Source organism: Chelonia mydas, chromosome 6, assembly GCF_015237465.2.
Source record: "Chelonia mydas isolate rCheMyd1 chromosome 6, rCheMyd1.pri.v2, whole genome shotgun sequence".
Lineage (NCBI taxonomy): Eukaryota > Metazoa > Chordata > Testudines > Cheloniidae > Chelonia > Chelonia mydas.
This window is the reverse complement of record NC_051246.2, coordinates 102,946,140-102,965,763: the sequence shown is the minus strand read 5'-3', so window position 1 is coordinate 102,965,763 and position 19,624 is coordinate 102,946,140. Positions and strand designations below refer to the sequence as shown.

General features: G+C 43.3%; 1 protein-coding gene across 1 annotated transcript in view; it reads left to right on the top strand.

Annotated features, from left to right (window-relative positions):
* Positions 1 to 19,624, top strand: part of CATSPERB (cation channel sperm associated auxiliary subunit beta) — a 99,990-nt gene that overhangs the window by 8,514 nt on the left and 71,852 nt on the right. Inside the window, exons 4-8 of the mRNA XM_043549755.1 lie at positions 2,496 to 2,556; positions 4,355 to 4,450; positions 12,755 to 12,904; positions 16,612 to 16,704; positions 17,672 to 17,790. Of these exons, the coding sequence (XP_043405690.1) occupies positions 2,496 to 2,556; positions 4,355 to 4,450; positions 12,755 to 12,904; positions 16,612 to 16,704; positions 17,672 to 17,790 (519 nt within the window). The remainder of the gene's footprint in view (positions 1 to 2,495; positions 2,557 to 4,354; positions 4,451 to 12,754; positions 12,905 to 16,611; positions 16,705 to 17,671; positions 17,791 to 19,624) is intronic.

The window sequence follows — 19,624 nt, the reverse complement described above, 5'->3', positions numbered from 1 at the left end:
ATTTGTCAGAATTAGATACAAATACAGAAGAACTGCACTTAAATAAGGCTGAGTTCAATGTAACCCCTTCATACCTGATACCTTTTTATAGTTCAGGAATGAAGTAGGGAGAAATGGTAGTTGCAGCTAAGGGGTCAGGTGCGTGGTGGCTTGGGCTATTTCTGAGATATGAGATGTGTAATTTGGAGCAGTAAGGAATGGAATGTGAGAGGTAGGTGGAGAGAGGGGGCACCAAATAGGGAGGCATGGGCAGAGGAACAGGAGGCAAAGCAACATTCAGGAGAACCTAGAAGAGCTAGCTACAGGCCAGCAAATCAAACCACTAGCAAGCTTCAAACCAATTGAGAAGGAAATGCACTAGGTTGGGATCTGGATGGAATGACAGAGCCTTATCTGCACAGAGAAAGGAAATGCTGCAACCTTTCAAAGTTTCAAGCTATTCCAAATGCACCATTTTAATGGCAGGTAGGAATTAGAGTTAAACCCAGAACAAACAGAAATTCAGGTTCTGGATGCCACCCTTCTTCCCTACACTTCTAAAATGCCTGCAAAGCATGAACGAACAGTGCATTACAACCCAGAATAAATATGACAAAATCTTATTTCCTCCATTTTGGGACATCAGTTGATGAGAGAGTCTGAAATTTCAGCAGTGTTGAATCAGATCTGAATGCTAGTCCTGCTGTGGCTACCTATTCAAGCCATCCTCAGAGCTTTAACTAAGGCCTTATCTACACACACAAGTTGTACCACTATTCTGTAACTGTATCAGTATATGTGAAGGGGGCATCAGGCCTTTGTGGCCTCCTGCGGGAGGGCCTGTGGTCCTACTACACCTTGCCCCAGGAAAGGAGCAGCAGAAGTGGGTCCTCCAGGCCTGTCTACAAAGGCTGCAAGGAACAGCTAATCAAAACCCAGCAGGCTCAGGTAAAAGCAGCTGCAGGGCCTTAGCAGGCCAGTTCCTGGCTGGGACCAGAGGGCTGAGGAAGGGTGCTCCTCTTTTCCCAAAGGAGCTTGACTGGCTGCATTTGCTGAAATGGGGAAAAGGGAGGACCTGAGAACTGTAACCTTACAGTAACAGGTGAAGACAAAGGGACCAAGTGGGAAGAGGCCCAGGGAAAACAGCAGCAACTAATTAAAGGAGGGGCTATATGGAGGGGCTATATGGGGCTGCTGTGGATAGGGTCCCTGGGCTGGAACCTGGACTAGTGAGCGCGCCTGGGTTCCCCACTGGCAAAGTGTCCTAAGGTCTAAGAAGGGAACTAGGCTTCTTCAGAAGCCCAAGCAGAGGGCTCAATTTAGAGGACCCGGAGATGGGGCTGATGACCTTGGTGGGGGCAGGCAGTTTAGTGAACTCTTTGCTGCCCCAGAAGTGGTGCATTTTGAATATGGGACTTGGCCAGAGGGCTGCATCACTGAATATTTGTCCAATGAGGCTGGCAACCTACGTGGGGTTCCAGGAGCAGGAAAAGGTGGTATTACTACACCCGCCCGCTAGGAGTCTCTCAGGAAGTGAGTGCCCCTCCTATCATAGTATAGTTCAAGTGATATAACTCCCCCTAGTGTTGGATGCCATTATACCAGAATGAAAGTCCTTTATCTTGGCATAATTTATTTCTGTACAGGAAAGGAAATTACTTATACTGCTATAAGTCACCTTTATATCCATATAACTTTGTCCAGACTGGGGTTCGATTGGTACAATTATATCAGTAAAAAAATCACCCACCCCCAGCTGATATAGTTACACTGGAAAAACCTTTGAAATTTAGAGCAGGCTATAATTTTTGTTTGTGTTCAGGGGTGGGGGTGCTACAAAGGCAGCAGCATCAGGCACTAGCTGTAAAAAGCAGTGGGCATTTTGAGCAACCTTCACTGACTGATCAAGAGCATGTGCTTCACATGGAGCTGCATGCATCCTACACACTTCACCTGGAAGAACTGGTTTGGTGTGATACCAGGATTCAATGAGGTAGAAGCAAAGGATAAAGGATCCAAATGAGCCAAATACATCCTGGTGTATCACCATTAACTTCACCCTAATATAGGCTGAGGCATGCCTACACTGTAGTCACAGGGTGTGGTTGAAGCTCGAGCTGACGTACCTGAGCTAGTTTTAATCTTGCTAATTTGGGTACTGGAGCAGGGAAGCCATAGTAGTGCATGCTTCAGCTTGAACCCTGGGTAATTACTTGTAGGGCCAAGCTCACTCTGCCATGGCTTCACGGTGAGGAATGGAATCATGCTTATTCTTTTCAATGAGTTTTAGCCATCATCTACGTATTGATATAAAGTGTGAATTGTAATGAATAAGTACCATAAAAGAGAAAATCTGACAGCCGTTTGTGTGATTGCAGTGCTTCCATTTCATCACAGATGATTTTAACCCAAAGTTTTTGACACCCTTTGAAAATAATGGGAAAAAAGGAAAAATAAAATGTGTGACTTAGAATCACAGAGAAATAAAATATTGCATTGATTTTTTTTAATGAAAGGAAGAAAATCAGTCTACCTGGACTATTGATATCCCTAGAAGAAATATTGCATATAATACAGGTAAAAACTATATTTTTAGTTACATATATATCACTATCACCATGTTCTCCCTCAACTTCAACTGAAGTTTTCCTCTTCTTAATTTCATCCCATTACTACTAGGTTTACCTGCTCTTTGCCTCATGGGGGTGGGGGCGCTAGCGCTGGGGCCAGAGACTGGGACAGCAGCCCGCGGCACCAGCAGGAGGAGAACATGACACCAAACCGGGGTTGGGAGGGGCGGGCAGAGCTCGAGCCCCAGCGGGCCCCCCCTCCACCCTATGGGCACACCCCACAGCCTGTGCATCCTGGGTGCCTGCTGAGCGGTAAAGGAAGGTGGGGGAGGCAGACTCCCCTAGCCCTATTACTCCCCTCCCCAGGGCATTGGATCCCTTCTGCAGTCCCTCCCCTTCATGCCCCCCCTCCCCAAGGCAACCTATCCCTCCTGTGCCCCACCTCCCCCTCTCCAGGGCATGGAATCCCTCCTGCACCCCTCCCCCCCCCCGGTCCTTCCTGTCCTGCTCCCCACATCTGCCCATCATTGCCCACCCACCCAAAAGCCAGGGCTCACCCAGTTTTTCTGTCCTAGCTATGCTGCTGCTTTGTACCACCCTATGTAAGTCCTTTTCATTCTTGGCCCCCCTTATAGGCTTATAGATCATGTCCCCATATAGTAATCTCTTACCCATTCTGTAAATAGTTAGCCTTGTTAAACTTTCCTTACAAATCTAATCATTTTTATTTTCTTCACCTTCATTTAATTTGTTAATATCTTTTTGATATTGAGTTATGCAATTCTGAATGAATTTCAGTGACAGCTGAAGGTGCTCATCACTTAACAAATCAGCCCAGACTTATTTAGGTGCCTAATTTTAGGCACCTATTTTTGAATAACCTTTGCCAATGACTATCTTCTCCCTGGTTGAGATTTCATGTCTTCGTAGCCAAAATTACACTGGCATATTGCATTGGAAACTCCTGTTTGTTGTCCATTATCACCTCTGTTTCTTATAGAGTTACGGCTTTCCATGTTCATTCCCTGCCTTGCATATCTGTTTTTCCTATTTGTTTTTCCTCCTCTGTATTGGTTTTCACTTCCCCAATCTGAATCCTTTTGTTATGTTCTGTCCTCCTTTCTAATATATGCAGGAATATTTCTCTGCTGTCACTGGCGTTCACAGTTCCTCCTAATGTAATATAATCTGTTAATTTCATTATTTGGTTTACTCCCACTATCACTTATTTAATAAAGATGTTAAATAAACCCATGTCAGACTAGAGAGCCACATAGCTCTATGTGTTGTATATTAGCAGTTTCCTAGTTGGTGGTCCTTCAGCTCTTTTTCATTCTGTGTGGTAGTGTTTGTATCCAAGACAACGCAGATAAATATTTTGAGTAGGAGTCAGTTAGACGTATCTTTTAGCTTTTTAAAAATCCAGATATACTACATCTTATATATTCTGTGTATTAGGTCACCTTTTTATGTGAGATGTTGAGAAATGAAGTCACATAACGAATGATCTTTGGACCAGATCCTGATGCGCTTTACTCAATTTTATTCAGTACTTATTTAAGAGACCTTCCCATTGACTTCAATGAGAGTTTTGGCTGAATGAGGGCTTCAGAATTGTTTGGTTCTTTTATAAACAGGGTATCATGGGAAGTTATTCAGTTTGGGTGAATTCAAGTTATGGGAAAACCATTGTATGAAGGCAGCCTGAAGTATGAACAAAGAACCTTCTGTGCGAATCACTTTTCTGTTGTGTTTTTATAAGACTCTAAATGGTATCCATTTGTATTCACTTTATGTTCAACCAGATATTGCTCCAACAGAGGAATGGTTTGTAAAATTCACCATGCATCATGGATTAAACCTGTTTAGTACTGAAGGAACACTACTAGATGTTTTTAGAGGTAAGAAACATTTTAGAAAGAGAATCGTGTAGGATTCTTAAAAAAATAAAATAAAATAAAAACTCTGGTAAAATGGAGTTAAAGATATTAGTCTGAGTTAAGCTTACACTTAAATCTAAACATTTTAAGATGTGGAAACATACTGCTAAAGCACACAAGTAACCTAACTCTGCCCTGTAGTGACACCATTAGGGAAAAACTGAAAAAATTCTTTAAAAATCAATTTCTTCTAATCTGGGGCTACAAATGCTAAAATGCCTTAATCATATTCATATAGTTCATTGTACAACATCACTACAGGACAGAGTTCATCTAAAAAGTTCTGTCTGTAGAAGGATATAACAAGATGATCAGTGCACCTTTTTCAGTTAATTTTATTAGAAAACTATATCCCTTCTGTAAAGCAAACTAAAGAGCCTTCTTAATTTCTTTATCAAATCTATAGTCTTGTAACATGGTTATTATTGGAGGAGCTGGCAACACTGCCTAATTAAGGCTGCTCATACTTCCCATGAAAAATCTCCTTTTTTCAGTTTTCAGTTGCTTAGAACTTTGTGAAATTTCAGTGGTTTGGGCTGAAGTTTTCTATATCTGGTGTCCGCCTCAGGCTGATATATTTTTAATTTCAGCCAATATAGTTCAGCTGTTTCCAAGAACAAGGCTAAGAGGAAAATATGTTTTTCCCCATTAAAAAATACTTTGAAATGATCTAGCAGCCCTCCTGCTTTGGAACAGGGACTTAAAATTTGTGTCAGGCCAACCCCTTGTGGTTTTTCCTGACCCTGTGAAAATCTACTCGAAGTGCCTCCATCACTACCTGGTGAACCTCACTGCCTGGCCAGTTCAGATGGTTCATAGTCACAATCATACACCATGCCATTTATCTTTCACCAAGGTGTGCATTTATTTCCCTCTTTCTTCACAAGAATATGCAACACAGGCTAATAACAAGGACCAGCTTCCCTGCAGCCCTCGCTCCCCAGCCCTGGCTCACCCTCTGAGCTGAGCTCTTCTCGCATTGCCCTTGAGTTCCCCTGGCTTCCTGTTTCCTCCCCTTATATTCTTCCCAGTTACCTTGTTAGCTCAGTGATTGTCAGCCAGGTGCTCACAATCCCCAGAGAATGTGTAATTGCCCTCAGCTAGGCTTGCAGCAGGCTGCTGCAATGTCAGTAAACTGGGTGCTGCTGATAGCATCCTGTCACAACAAGTTATATACCTTTGAAAAATCACAGTTTGCACATCCTCAGTAAAAAGAAAAGGAGTACTAGTGGCACCTTAGAGACTAACCAATTTATTTGAGCATAAGCTTTCGTGAGCTACAGCTCACTTCATCAGATGCTGTAGCTCACAAAAGCTTATGCTCAAATAAATTGGTTAGTCTCTAAGGTGCCACTAGTGCTCCTTTTCTTTTTGTGAATACAGACTAACATGGCTGCTACTCTGAAACATCCTCAGTAGAGATTTCTTGGCTTTTAACAGTTTGGATCTAGAGATTCCATCCTCACTGAGCATGTGCCACCCCCTCACAGCTCCTAGTGCTGAATGCACTACACATACACCATACCCACAGAGTAAATGAGTATGCTTCAGTTCAGAGGCTCAGAAGGAGACACTGTTCTGGTCCTGGGTGGGGCTATGCACTGGAAGTGAGCTTACAGAGCTCGTCTCTCCTGTGCTCTCAATGACACCTTCCCCTCCGCCGGCACCCAGGTAGTGTGGGGGAGGAAGCCATCTGATCTGAATGCAAAGGGGACAAAATCTAGACCAGGGGGAGGGAAAGGAGTACGCCAGTAAGCCTCACTTTGGTATCGGGCAGATTGGTTGAAACTATCGTAAAGAACAAAATTGTCAGACACATAGATGAACTTAATTTGTTGGGAAATTGTCAACATGGTTTTTGTAAAGGGAAATCATGGCTCACCAATATACTAGAATTCTTTGAGGGGGTCAACAAGCATGCTTACAAAGAAGATCCAGTGGATATAGTATATTTAGATTTTTAGAAAGCCTCTCACCAAAGGCTCATAAGCAAAATACATAGTCATGGGGTAAGAGGAAAGGTTCTCTCATGGATTGGTAACTGGCTAAAAGATAGGAAACAAAGGGTAGGTATAAATGGTCAGTTTTTAGAATGGAGAGGGGTAAATAGTGGTGTCCCCCAGGGATCTTTACTGGGCCCAATCCTATTTAACATATTCATAAACTATCTGGAAAGGGGTTAAACAGTGAGGTGGCAAAATTTGCAGATGATACAAAACTATTCAAGATAGTTAAGGCCCAGGCAGACTGAGAAGAGCTACAAAAGGATCTCCCAAAACTGGGTGACTGGGCAACAAAATAGATGAAATTTTATGTTGATAAATGCAAAGTAATGCACATTAAAACATAATCCTAACTGTACATATACAATGATGGGGTCTAAATTAGCTGTTACCATTCAAGAAAGAGATCTTGGAGTCATTGTGGATAGTTCTATGAAATCCACTCAATATGCAGTGGCAGTTTAAAAAAAAATGAACAGAATGTTGGGAATCATCAAGAAAGTGATAGATAATATGACAGAAAATATCATATTGCCTCTATATAAATCTGTGGTACGCCCACACGTTGAATACTGCATGCAGATGTGGTCTCCCCATCTCAAAAAATAGAAATTGGAATTGGGAAAAGTTCAGAAAAGGGCAACAAAAATGATTGGGGTATAGAACGGCTTCCAAATGAGGAGAGATTAATAAGACTGGGACTTTTCAGCTTGGAAAAGAGGCGACTAAGAGTATGTCTACACTACGAAATTAGGTCAATATTATAGAAGTTGATTTTTAGAAATCTATTTTATACAGTCAATTGTGTATGTCCACACTAAGCGCATTAAGTCGACGGAGTGCATCCTCACTACCGTGGCTAGCATCGACTTATGGAGAGGTGCACTGTGGGTAGCTATCCCACAGTTCCCACAGTCTCTGCCGCTCATTGGAATTCTGGGTTAAGCTCCCAATACCTGATGGGGCAAAAACATTATCGCGGGTGGTTTTGGGTACATGTCGTCAGTCGACCCTCCCTCTGTGAAAGCAACAGCAGACAATCGTTTTGCACCTTTTTTCCTTGCGGACGCCATACTGCTTTCAGCAGATGGTGCAGTAGGACTGCTAATGGTAGTCATCCACCGCTTCCGCTGCAACTCTGCTCTGCTGCTATTGTCTCAATAGCGAGTTTCTCCATGTTGTCTGTCATGGGCTCCCGGGTACATGTGTTCTTCCTCGGGAAATGTGCGTGGTGCTAAAAGTTGTCCTCCACTGCTTCCACTGCAACTCTGCTCTCATGAATCCACCTCACAGGTCATCTCGTCATTCTCTATAAATATCTATTCTCGTGGTATTCGTCGTCAGCAACCGCTTCCACTGCAACTCTGCTCTCCTGCAGACACCATACCACGGCAAGCATGGAGCCCGCTCAGGTCACTGTGGCAGTTATGAGCATTGTAAATACCTCATGCATTATCCTGAGAATGGCTTTGCTGCAATGGGATTCCCTAACTGTGGTGTGGCAATAGACGGAACACATATCCCTATCTTGGGACTGGACCACCTTGGCAGCCAGTACGTAAACCGCAAGGGGTACTTCTCAATGGTGCTGCAAGCACTGGTGGATCACAAGGGATGTTTCACCAACATCAACGTGGGATGGCCGGGAAAGGTACATGATGCTCGCATCTTCAGGAACTCTGGTCTGTTTGAATAGTTGCAGGAAGAGACTTATTTCTCAGACCAGAAAATAACTGTTGGGGATGTTGAAATGCCCCTTGAAATGTTATCCTTGGGGACCCAGCCTACCCCTTGATGCCATAGCTCATGAAGCCATACATAGGCACCCTGGACAGTAGTAAGGAACTGTTCAACTTTAGGCTGAGCAAAAGTAGAATGGTGGTAGAATGTGCATTTGGACGTTTAAAAGCGCACTGGCGCAGTTTACTGACTCAGTTAGACCTCAGCGAAACCAGTATTCCCATTGTTATTGCTGCTTGCTGTGTGCTCCACAATATCTGTGAGAGTAAGGCAGAGATGTTTATGGCAGGGTGGGAGGTTGAGGCAAATCGCCTGGCCACTGATTACGCGCAGCCAGACACTAGGGCAATTAGAAGAGCACAGCGGGGCACACTGTGCATCAGAGAAGCTCTGAAAACCAGTTTCATGACTGGCCAGGGTACGGTGTGACACTTCTGTTTGTTTCTTCTTGATGAAAACCCGGCCCCTTGGTTCACTCTACTTCCCTGTAAGCCAACCGCCCTCCCCACTTCGATCACCGCTTGCAGAGGCAATAAAGTCATTGTTTCAAAATCATGCATTCTTTATTAATTCATCACACAAATAGGGGGATAACTGCCAAGGTAGCTCGGGAGGGGTGCAGGAGGAGGGAAGCACTGGGTGGGGTTGTGGATGAGGGGAGGAGGGAAGGACAAGGCCACACTGCACTTCAAAACTTATTGAATGCCAGCCTTCTGTTGCTTGGGCAGTCCAGGTGGAGGGCGTCTGGGTGAGGAGGCTATGGAACTTGGGGAGGAGGGCAGGCGGTTACACAGGGGCTGCAGCGGCGGTCTGTGCTCCTGCTGCCTTTCCTGCAGCTCCACCAGATGCCGGAGCATATCAGTTTGATACCCTAGTAGCCTCAGCATTGTTTCCTGCCTCCTCTCATCACACTGCTGCCACCTCTCCTCTTGCTCGTCCCTCCTGTCCTCGCGTTCATTTTCTGCTTTCCTGTACTCTGCCATTGTTTGCCTCCACGCATTCTGCTGCACTCTTTCAGTGCAGGAGGACTGCATGAGCTCAGAGAACATTTCATCGCGAGTGTGTTTTTTTCACCTTCTTATCTGCAGTAGCCTCTGGGACGGAGATAAGAGGAGCGTTGAAACATTTGCAGCTATGGGAGGAAAAAAAGGGAGAATAGTATTTAAAAAGACACATTTTAGAGAACAATGGGTAGACTCTTTCACAGTGAACCAAGCTGTTAACATTACGTAGCACATGTGCTTTTGGTACAAGGTCGCATTTTGCCTCTTATATTGAGGGCCTGCTGGTTTGGTGTGAGAGATCACACACGCAGGGCCGGGCAACAGAATTTGGCTTGCAGGCAGCCATGGGTAAGCCACAGTCTTTTGGCTTCTTCAACCTTCCTAACATGTGGGAATGGTTTCAAACAGCAGCGCCCTCCTTTCCCATACCAAGCACCCGTTGGGTTGGCCATTTAAAAGGAGGGGCTGCGGTTTTTGGGTTAACGTGCAGCACAAAGCCAACTAACCCCCCCACCCCCAATTCTCTGGGATAATCGCTTCACTCCTCCTCCCACTGCATGACTAGTATCAGGGAAGATCCCTGCCAGACAAACGTGAACAGCTCAGCGTGAACACCCCACTGCGTGGCTAAAAGCGGGGATGATTTCTTTTCAGCCACTGGCAAACAGCCCAGCAGGAATGGCCACTTCTGAATGTCCCCTTAATAATGTCCCTGGAGGATTTACGCTCCATCCCCCGACATGTTAACAGACTTTTCCAGTAGCTGTACTGGCCGCGAATGCATCCCAAGTCTTCAGGGCAAATTAATCATTAAACATGCTTGCTTTTAAACCATGTATTATATTTACAAAGGTACGCTCACCAGAGGTGCCTTCTCCGGCTTCATGGTCCAGGAGCCCGCCTTGGGAGGGTATTGGCTCTAGGGTGAGAAACAGTTCCTGGCTGTCGGGGAGAACGGTTTCTCTGCTTGCCTGTTGTGCGCTTTACTCCTCCTCCTCCTCCTCATCTTCCTCATCCCCAAAAACATCATCCCTGTTGCGTGAGACTCCCCCCTTGCAAGTGTCCATGGACAGGGGTGGGGTAGTGGTAGGGGCATAGAAGCGGCATGTCTGGGGCTCTGACCCGGAGTGGCCGTTTGCCTCTTTGGTTTTTTGGTAGGCTTGCCTGAGCTCCTTAATTTTCACACGGCACTGCTGCGGGTCCCTGTCTATAGCCTCTGTCCACCATGCCCTTGGAGATTTTTTTTCAAATATATTGGCATTTTGTCTTTTGGAACAGAGTTCTGATAGCATGGATTCGTCTCCCCATACAGCGATCAGATCCAGTACCTCCTGTTTGGTCCATGCGGGAGCTCTTTTTCGATTCTGGGACTGCATGGTCACCTCTGCTGATGAGCTCGCCACGCTGGCCAAACAGGAAATGAAATTCAAAAGTTCCCAGTGCTTTTCCTGTGTACCTGGCTAGTGCATCTGAGTTGAAAGTGCTGTCCAGAGCGGTCACAATGGAACCTCTAGGTTGGCTCCCAGAGGCCAATACCATCGAATTTCATCCACACTACCCCAAATTCAACCCAGCGATGTAGATTTCAGCGCTAATCCCCTCATCGGGGAGGAGTACAGAAATCGATTTTAAGAGCCCTTTAAGTCGACAAAAATGGCTTTGTCGTGTGGACAGGTGCAGGGTTAAATCCATCTAACACTGCTAAATTTGACCTGTAGACCAGGGCCAAGTGGGGATATGATAGAGGTCTATAAAATCATGAGTGGTATAGAGAAAGTAAATAAGGAAGTGTTATTTACTCCTTCTCATAATACAAGAACAGGAGGCCACCAAATGAAATTAATAGGTAGGAGGTTTAAAACAAACACAAGGAAGTATTTTTTCACGTAACGTACTGTCAACCTCTGGAACTCCTTGCCAGAGGGTGTTGTGAAGGCCAGTGCTATAACATGGTTCAAAAGGAAGCTAGATAGATTCATGGAAGATAGGTCCATTAATAGCTATTAGCCGGAATGGGCAGGAATGGTGTCCCTAGCCTCTATTTGCCAGAAGCTGGGATTGGGTGACAGGGCATTGATCACTTGATGATAACCGTCTGTTCATTCCCTTTGGGGCACCTGCCATTGGCCACTGTCAGAGGACAGGATACTGGGCTTGATGGACCTTTGGTCTGACCCAGTATGGCCATTCTTATGTTCTTATTGGAAGGAAGTCTGGAGAGACTAGAGCTGAAGAAGGGCGAGAAACTGAGGAGGAGTCAGAAGGGGAGACTAGAACGGACTGAGAGAGAAGATGGGGAGACCAGCTTTTGGGAGGGGAGGGTGGGACTGATTGGGCAAGGAAACTAAGAATGGTAGTTGGAGGAAGAAGACTGGGAGCCACTGAGGGAAACAGGAGGGGAGGCTGGGACCCATTTGGCTGGGGTAGGGGTATACTGAGGATGGACAAGAAGCTGGGGGAAGGGAAGGCTGGGAGTAGGAATCAGTGGGGGAGGAAGAGGGATAGAGTTCTGACAAGGAGCTGGGATGTGGGGAGAGAAATGGGATTGGCTAGATGGAGACTGAGATGAGGAACAACAGATTGGATGAAGAACCCCGGGATGGAGACGAGAACTGAGAGTCTGCGTAGGGGTGGGGAGACAGATTGGATGAGGAGTCAGGAAGGAATAACTGGGCCTGGCTGGGCAAGAAAGCTGTGGGGACAAGGAATTGGGGTGAGAAGAGGGGGAACTGGGACTGGCTGGGAAAGGAGACTGGAAGCGGGTGTGGAAAAAATAGTATGTGAGCATTCAATTAAAGACTGTCAATGCATAGAGGGGGCTGAAATAAGGTTGCACTGGTATTTCCTAACTCTTGAGTGCTTGACTTCGCAATCTCAATAATGTTCTTTTAACATTGTTTTGTGTGCATAATTTTATTTTAAGCAGCAGGATATGCATTCTTCACTAAGCTGCATGCAAGCGCTTTTTGCCATTGTACTTTCTTTTTCATGTGATTAACATATTTCGTATTTCAATGGCATCCTTCATTTTAGACCTGGTCTACACCTAAAAATTTTCACACCCTTGAGAGACATAGTTAAGCCGAACCTAGGCCACAGTGTAGACTCTGGTAGGTCAATGAATGAATTCTTCCATCAACCTGCCTACCTCCTCTCATAGGGGTGGATTTACTCTAGTGATGGGGAAAATCCATTGTCACTGTGACAGGTTTAAAACAAACACGAGTGTCTATGCTAACAAGTGTCTATGCTACAGCAGCCCAGCTGCAGTGCAGGAGCTGTGCCACTGTAGCGTCTGTAGTGTAGGCAAGCCCTTACATATGCACTTGTCCACATGCACGTTCTTTCTCTATTGCACTCCAAATGTGAAGGCACTTTAGGTTCATTTTTTACTTAGCCTCTTATAACGAATTATATTTGTCTTCTGTTTATCGATGAAATATAAAGGTGGTAAGGATGGTTAAATAAACATGCAGTGTTTGGCATATTTTGAACATCTAGACTTTTTTCTTCTGCAGAGCCTCTTCTTCAATGGAGTCTTGGCAAACTAATGCACTCTACTGAAATTAATGCTCTAATACCCAATGTAATAAATATCACAGTGTCAAAATGCCCCTGTGCTAACGATGTGGCAGTAATTGCTCTTATATGCAACGAAACAGTACATGGTAAGTTGTGTATCTGTGTGTTTGAATATATTCACCATAAATCCGTAGACCAGTGCAAGGCAATGTACATTGGATTGAACAGTGTGTACTATTCACATACTCTCCCAGGTTCTGAAATAAATAGAACCTTTTGCATTACCTTATGTAAACATCTGTACCCTTCCTTCCAAAATTAGACAGTTCAGTGACATTGTCTGACCCAGTGTGCAATCACAGCCAAAAGATGAAAAAAAAACCTTTCAGAAAATACTATGTTTCCATTATGCAAATCAATGATACCTCTTCACTTTGACTGTTGAGCTTAGGGTGCATTCCTTCATTTCAAAAAAGCAAAGCAGAAAGAGAAGAGGTCTGGAAAAAAGCAACTGAAATTGAGACATTTAGAGAGATTAAAAGGCCAGCACTGTTTAGAGGAGAAAGAAGAAAAATGGAAATAGGATTGTCACCTGACTTAATGAATGGTATAGAAAAGTCTTAATTGGGCATTTCTGTTTTGCTCATTCCCAGAAGAGGGCACTCTGACATGCTTTTTTATGCAACACATAAATAACTTGTGGGTCTCAGTGCCTCAGATTTCCGGCTGTAAAAACAATCTGAGGCACTGAGGAGTGATGTAACTTGACCACAATCGTTCAGCAAATTGATGGTAAAGTTGGAAACAAAACCAAAGTTGTCCCCCAGTCCGGTATCCTGTCTAATGTATCATGCTTCCAGATATATGCTGCTCATCATTTGGGTTCAGGAAAATAATTCCCAATAGGGCAGTGTTGCACACTTAGTTGAATTATGAAGGTTTTAAACCTTCCCCTGAAGAAGCCAGCAATGAACCTGTGCTGGAGGATGGACCATTGGTTGATTTTAGTATGGCCTTCTATTATTAGATGTCTTTTGGTCCTGATAAACTTGATCACATTTAGAAAATCACTCTTATACTCTGTTGTACAGTATAGTGAAATTGGCTTTAATATCTCAGACAGACTAGGACGGAGGTGCAAATAAAAGTGAGCACTGCCATCTAATGGTAGATGTAGGAAATGCTGAAAAGTAAAAACCAGTACAAACTTGCTTAACAGTAATCTTGTAAAACAAAAACCAAAGAAAAGATAGAGCTATTCAGTAACTTACTATTGTTTAGCTATATCTGTTTGGAAAAAGCAGCAGAGTTTATGGGTAATCTGGTCTGTCACACCATCATTGGAAAAGCTACCAAACCAAATGATGATCCATTTTAGAGCTGGGTACGCTGATTTTAATATTTATATAGCACCATTGGTATCAAAGGCTTTATAGACATGTAAAATGATAAATTCACAGACCCAAAGATTTGAGAATCCAAATGAACAAAATAGAGGTAGGACAGGAGGGAAGGAAAGCAACAGAAAAGCAAAATGATAGAGCAATTTTTAAAATTGTCTTCGCTCACTTCTTGTGATGAGTGTTCTGAGCCTGATGAGTTATCCCTGAGCCTGCATGTTCTGAGCCTCACAAGTCATCTGAGATCATTATCTGTGAGTCCTAAGGGTCTAGCCAATCCACAAGCCAGGTTTAACTAGATGACAGCAAGGCAGCTATAGAGGCTGCTAATGAAAGCAGCCACTCCAGTCTGCTCAACATCACTCCACTGAATGCATCCGCATGTTCTCTGCGTATATAAAATCTCCCCACTGTATTTTCCACTGCAAGCATCCGATGAAGTGAGCTGTAGCTCACGAAAGCTCATGCTCAAATAAATTTGTTAATCTCTAAGGTGCCACAAGCACTCCTTTTCTTTTTACCTTGTTGGGGATACTCCCAGCTGCCTGGTAGTTCTGACAGAGGGCTCCTGCTCCAGTGACAGCCGGCTGCCTGCCTGTCCTGACACTTCTTAGCAATGCCCTCGTATGCGTCTCTTTAATACATATTGGCCTGAATCCTGAAGTTACTACTTGCTTTTTACTCACTCAGATCAAACTCCTTTTGGCATACGCAGGAGTTTTGACTGAGTAGAGACTTCAAGATTCAGTCCATTGTGCTCAAACCATAATATAGAGTAGATGATGGGATTATGAAGAGAGGTCTGAGAGCAGGGATGAGTGAAAGCCTTGCTGAAATAAATACATTTTGAGTAGGGATTTGGAGGAAGGTGAATTTTCAAGGCATACTAGATCAGGGAATCTATTTCAGACATAGGAAGAAGCATGAAAACAGGTAGTCTCACGAGTGGTAAGAGATGAGAGGTGGTTTTGCACTTGCTTGTCTGCATATATTCCAGTGTTGGTTATCAAGATGAATTTTTTTGCTCAGCAGTCTTCTGGGGTCACACTTGCACCCTACGTGTCTTCGTGCCTCCAACCAAGGGCATAAAGAGTTGATCCACCCCTCTGTTCCTTCTCACCACCTGTGGCTACAGGTCAGTCAGAACTTGCAGTGTCCAAGCCTTTTTTTGAGTTGTGTGGCCTTTTTCTGTATATGTGAATAGTCCTAGGTAGTCTGATAGTTAGCACATACTTAGTGATTAGGATAGTGTTTTTTCTTTTTTATATTGCATTTCCTTTCATCTCTTTGTGAAGAAATGTTTTGTTTTGCTTGGGGGAGGTACTTTCAGCACTGAGTTCAGTCACTTTGTCTGATCATAAATCCCAGGCTTTAAGAATTGCCCTTTGTATAAGGCCATAATGCCTTTAAACTATGGGCATCCTAGATGCTATTGTGTCTAAGGGAAGGGCACATCATGTGTCAGCTGTAAGTCATGTTCAAAGACAACCAAAGGGCCAGGGAGCTCAGATAAAACTTTTTCTGATGGAGAGATTGATGCATCCTTCCTCTGATCATGGATCTTGGGTTTCCAGGAACAGAAACATCTGAGCACTCTCATCTGAAAGTGCTCCTGCTGCCTTTTCCACTTGTGTCTCTGATGTTCCTGTGCTGAAGGACTTGTCCTCTTCCTCTGGTAAAACATTGGATGGCAGTGGGAAGAAGGAGCTTTCAGGGAAAAAAGACAGATCTCCTTCTCTGGGTCCTTCTATTTCATGTTTTGCTAAAGGGGGAAATGGGAACAGGGGATGGGGGTGGGGAAATTGGAATCATGTTTGGCTAAGGGCAGGAATGGGAACAGGGACACAGGTGTAAGGCTCTGTGGTGTCAGAGTTGGGAAGGGGGACACTAAGGAAGGAAACTGGAATCATGCTTGCTGGAAGTTCACCCCAATAAACATCGAATTGTTTGCACCTTTGGACTTCGGGTATTGTTGCTCTCTGTTCATGCGAGAAGGACCAGGGAAGTAAGTGGGTGAAGGAATAAGCCCTCTGACACTGTGGTTTCCCAATCACAGTATGAAAACAGGTAAAACTTGGCAGTTTCAACTGAACTTTACTTTTGATTTTGTGGTTTAAGACCCAAAATTCAAGTTAAAAGCTCTGAAAAGTAGTTCAAAACCAAAGACAATGGAGTTTCAAACACCTTTGGATATCTGTAGCCAGATCCCAGAGTCCTTACTCAGTTCTCATTCACTCAAAAGTTACCAAGAAGTTTCTGTATTGAAATGATCAATAGAAGACCGCATTTCCAAGCCTGCAGTGAAGAGTATAGGATTTGGCCTCATATGATTGTACCAGAAGATACTTTTACAAAACAAGTCTGACGTTAACTGTGAAAAATCTGCTTTTAGATTGTCCGTTTTTCTTTCATCGGTACATCAATCTTGATTTTTATTTATTTTTTTTTGTTAGGAGTTTATTTAGGAGTTACCAATTCTGGATTTATATCTCGAGATACAGAGTGGTTCAATATGACAGACAGCCTGTGTAGTCTCCTAGACGATGGTAATTCCTTCTTGTTCTTAATAATTTAACAAGCGCAGTGTTCTTGGTTGCTTGGGTGGTACATTCATGACACTGTCATGTGAGAGACTCAAGTCTGCACTTAGACTTGTTGACAGAACCACGCTGATGGGATGCCCTGACCCATTTCAACCCACATTTGCTCCCCTTGAGGTCAGTAGAGATCATCTTGAATTACATCAAAATATACCACCATGTGTATGTAATTGTCAATAATAAAACTAAAAAACTTAAGAAATAATAATAAAACCAAAATTTATAAATATATAGCAGGCATGCATAGACAAGGAAGGCCTGCTTAGATCAGTGGCAAGTGGTAGAACCTAATTTGAAACAGTCTTGGTTCCCTTCTTCACTACATTCTCAATCCAGACAAGAGAAAAGGTCAATATCACAGGTAATGCTTTAAACCCTGTCAGAGAGAAGAAAAGGACATTACAGAGTTGCCACGGTTGTCCCTCCTGGCTAACTGGAGTGGAAAGTGTGCTCTGGAAAGGGCCATCTCCCAGTCCTTTGTGAGATCTGAAGTACTGGGTGAGTGCTGAGCTGAACTAGAGACTTACTTAAAGAGTCCATGCTATAACCTGCAAGGCAAAAGGAATCCTCAGTTCCTATGGGAAGAAAGATATGTTTTTTGGAAGCTATTCTGTAGCAGCAAAAACACAACCCTACTTCCACACTACCTATCCTTTTGGTCTTATTTTCAGGTTCAGGCTGTCCAGCTAAATAGCGTTAGTGTCAAATTCTGAAACCTACATGATTTGTAAAAATGTCTCATTTTATATGCTGAATCCAGAAAGGAACCAAGCACTTGTAATGATACCCACAAATGTTCTGAATGGCTAAGTGATTCTTTGGCTTGCGTGTAGACTATAGTCATGACAGGTGTGAATGCACAAAGCAAACGAAGCAGTGATTATTCATAATGCTGTTTTTTCTCTTCCATTAGACTGTGCTGGCCTTTCACTTGTGAATATAGTCTTAACGAATAATCATTTAATAATCCTCACTACATTGGGCCTTTTTATCAGTCAAGATCTACGCTATCCATCTGGAAGGATTTTAAATGTATGTGAGTTTTTTCTTTTACATTAATTAACTTTTTAAGCCATATTTGCAAAGTTTAAGACAAATAAGTTTGCACAATTGTGCACAGTTATTTATAGAGAATCCTCATGGAAATATAGGTAAGGGAGATTTTAACTTGTGTGACTAGCAGGATTATGTTTTTCTTAGCCTTTTAACATGAGATTAGGAAATTAGGAATAAAGGAAAATGCAGGATTGTTAAAATTCAGAATAAGGAAATACAACTGTCCCATAGCATAACAGTTAATTTGTAGAGTAATCTTATTGTAAAAATGTTTTGTGAGAAATGTAGAACATTTAGTCATGCTCCTTTTAACTATTTATTAGATTAATAAACGTTAACACCAGAAGAGATCTTTTGGGTCATCTAATTTAAACTATCCATACAAGAAGTTCCTTTACTCTATTAGTCTGAAGCCAGGGTTTTCAATGGACTTGCCAACTTGTATGTTCTGAAACCCACATATGGATGGGTTGACCAGAGTTGCTTTGCCACCACAGCAAAAGGATTGGATCCTCCTTTGCAAATCATTGGCTGTGCCACAAGTACCGTTCATTTGATCAGCGCTAGTAGTAAGTGGAAGGTTGGTTGATCACTTAGAACTTGATGCTGCAAGATGCTGAGCCTTCTGGTCTTCATCCAGCAAAGCACTTAAGCACATGCTTAACTTTAAGCATGTGAATAGTTCCACTGAAGTGAAAGATACTAATCCTTACCAGCAGGCTCAATCCTTTTAGTCACACACATATATTCTCTATAAGCAACTTGTTTCATTATGTCCCTAACTGCTTACAGTGGACCAAATTCTGAAATCTGTTTTTAACTCCACGCAGTGACACTTTCTCAGGGTACCCAGGACTGAGAGTCACCTTGTTACCCCCCACCCCTGCCTCAGCGAGAGAGACGTGCTTGTGCTGAGTTGGTTGTCTGCTCCCTGACACCACCAGTCTGTTAGCTACTCAAACAGTCTCCTTAGAGCTCTACCACTTTGCCTTGCAGGTAACAAAAGGTAGACCCCAGCTCCTCAGTCCCTCTAAAAGCAACCCCTGCAGTGTTCAGCCCCATCATTGGATACTTTCAGAAATTATCAGGTTCGCTGTCACCAAAGGGAACTATATACAGTACACATCAGCTTGTTTGATTTACCTAACACTTTGCTTAATAACACACCAGTGAGATGTATTTTTATAATAAAAACAAGACTAAGTTTATTCACAAAGAGCAGAGATTCAAAGACTCAAATGAGTAGAGAGTAAGAATATTGGAAACAGAAGTATAAGATGCTTCTTAGAGTCTAAACTTAACTTTAACAAGCTCAAATCCTTGTCTGAAGTAGGTTCTCACCTAAAACAATTTCCCAGCACCACCACCCAGCATGGCTGGGATCCACTTTTTATGAATACAAAATGTGCTGTCCTTTTTGCTCCCTCAGTGATGGATAAAAAGCTGTTGTCCCTTTCCCCCAGATGTAGTCCAGTAAACCTTTGAAGTGTATTCTTTTGAAGTGCATCCCCAGATAAAACACTTCTCCATTGTTCATTTTCCTGGGTGCTCCTTTCCTGTTGACTTCACAGGTCTCTGATAATTTGGAATGTATACGTAGCTTCACCATATGTGTTTGCCTCATCATGCTTAATTTACATCAGAGACAGGGATAGGTGAATAGGCATGCTTTGTCCGGCAGAAAACCCATTTGTTAACTCTGCCTTGTTACAGACTTTACAATATATTTTCAGTATGTATACATAACCCCTTATACAGTGTCAGTACATACATTTCACAATGATATTAATGACAAGTGTGTCACTGGCTT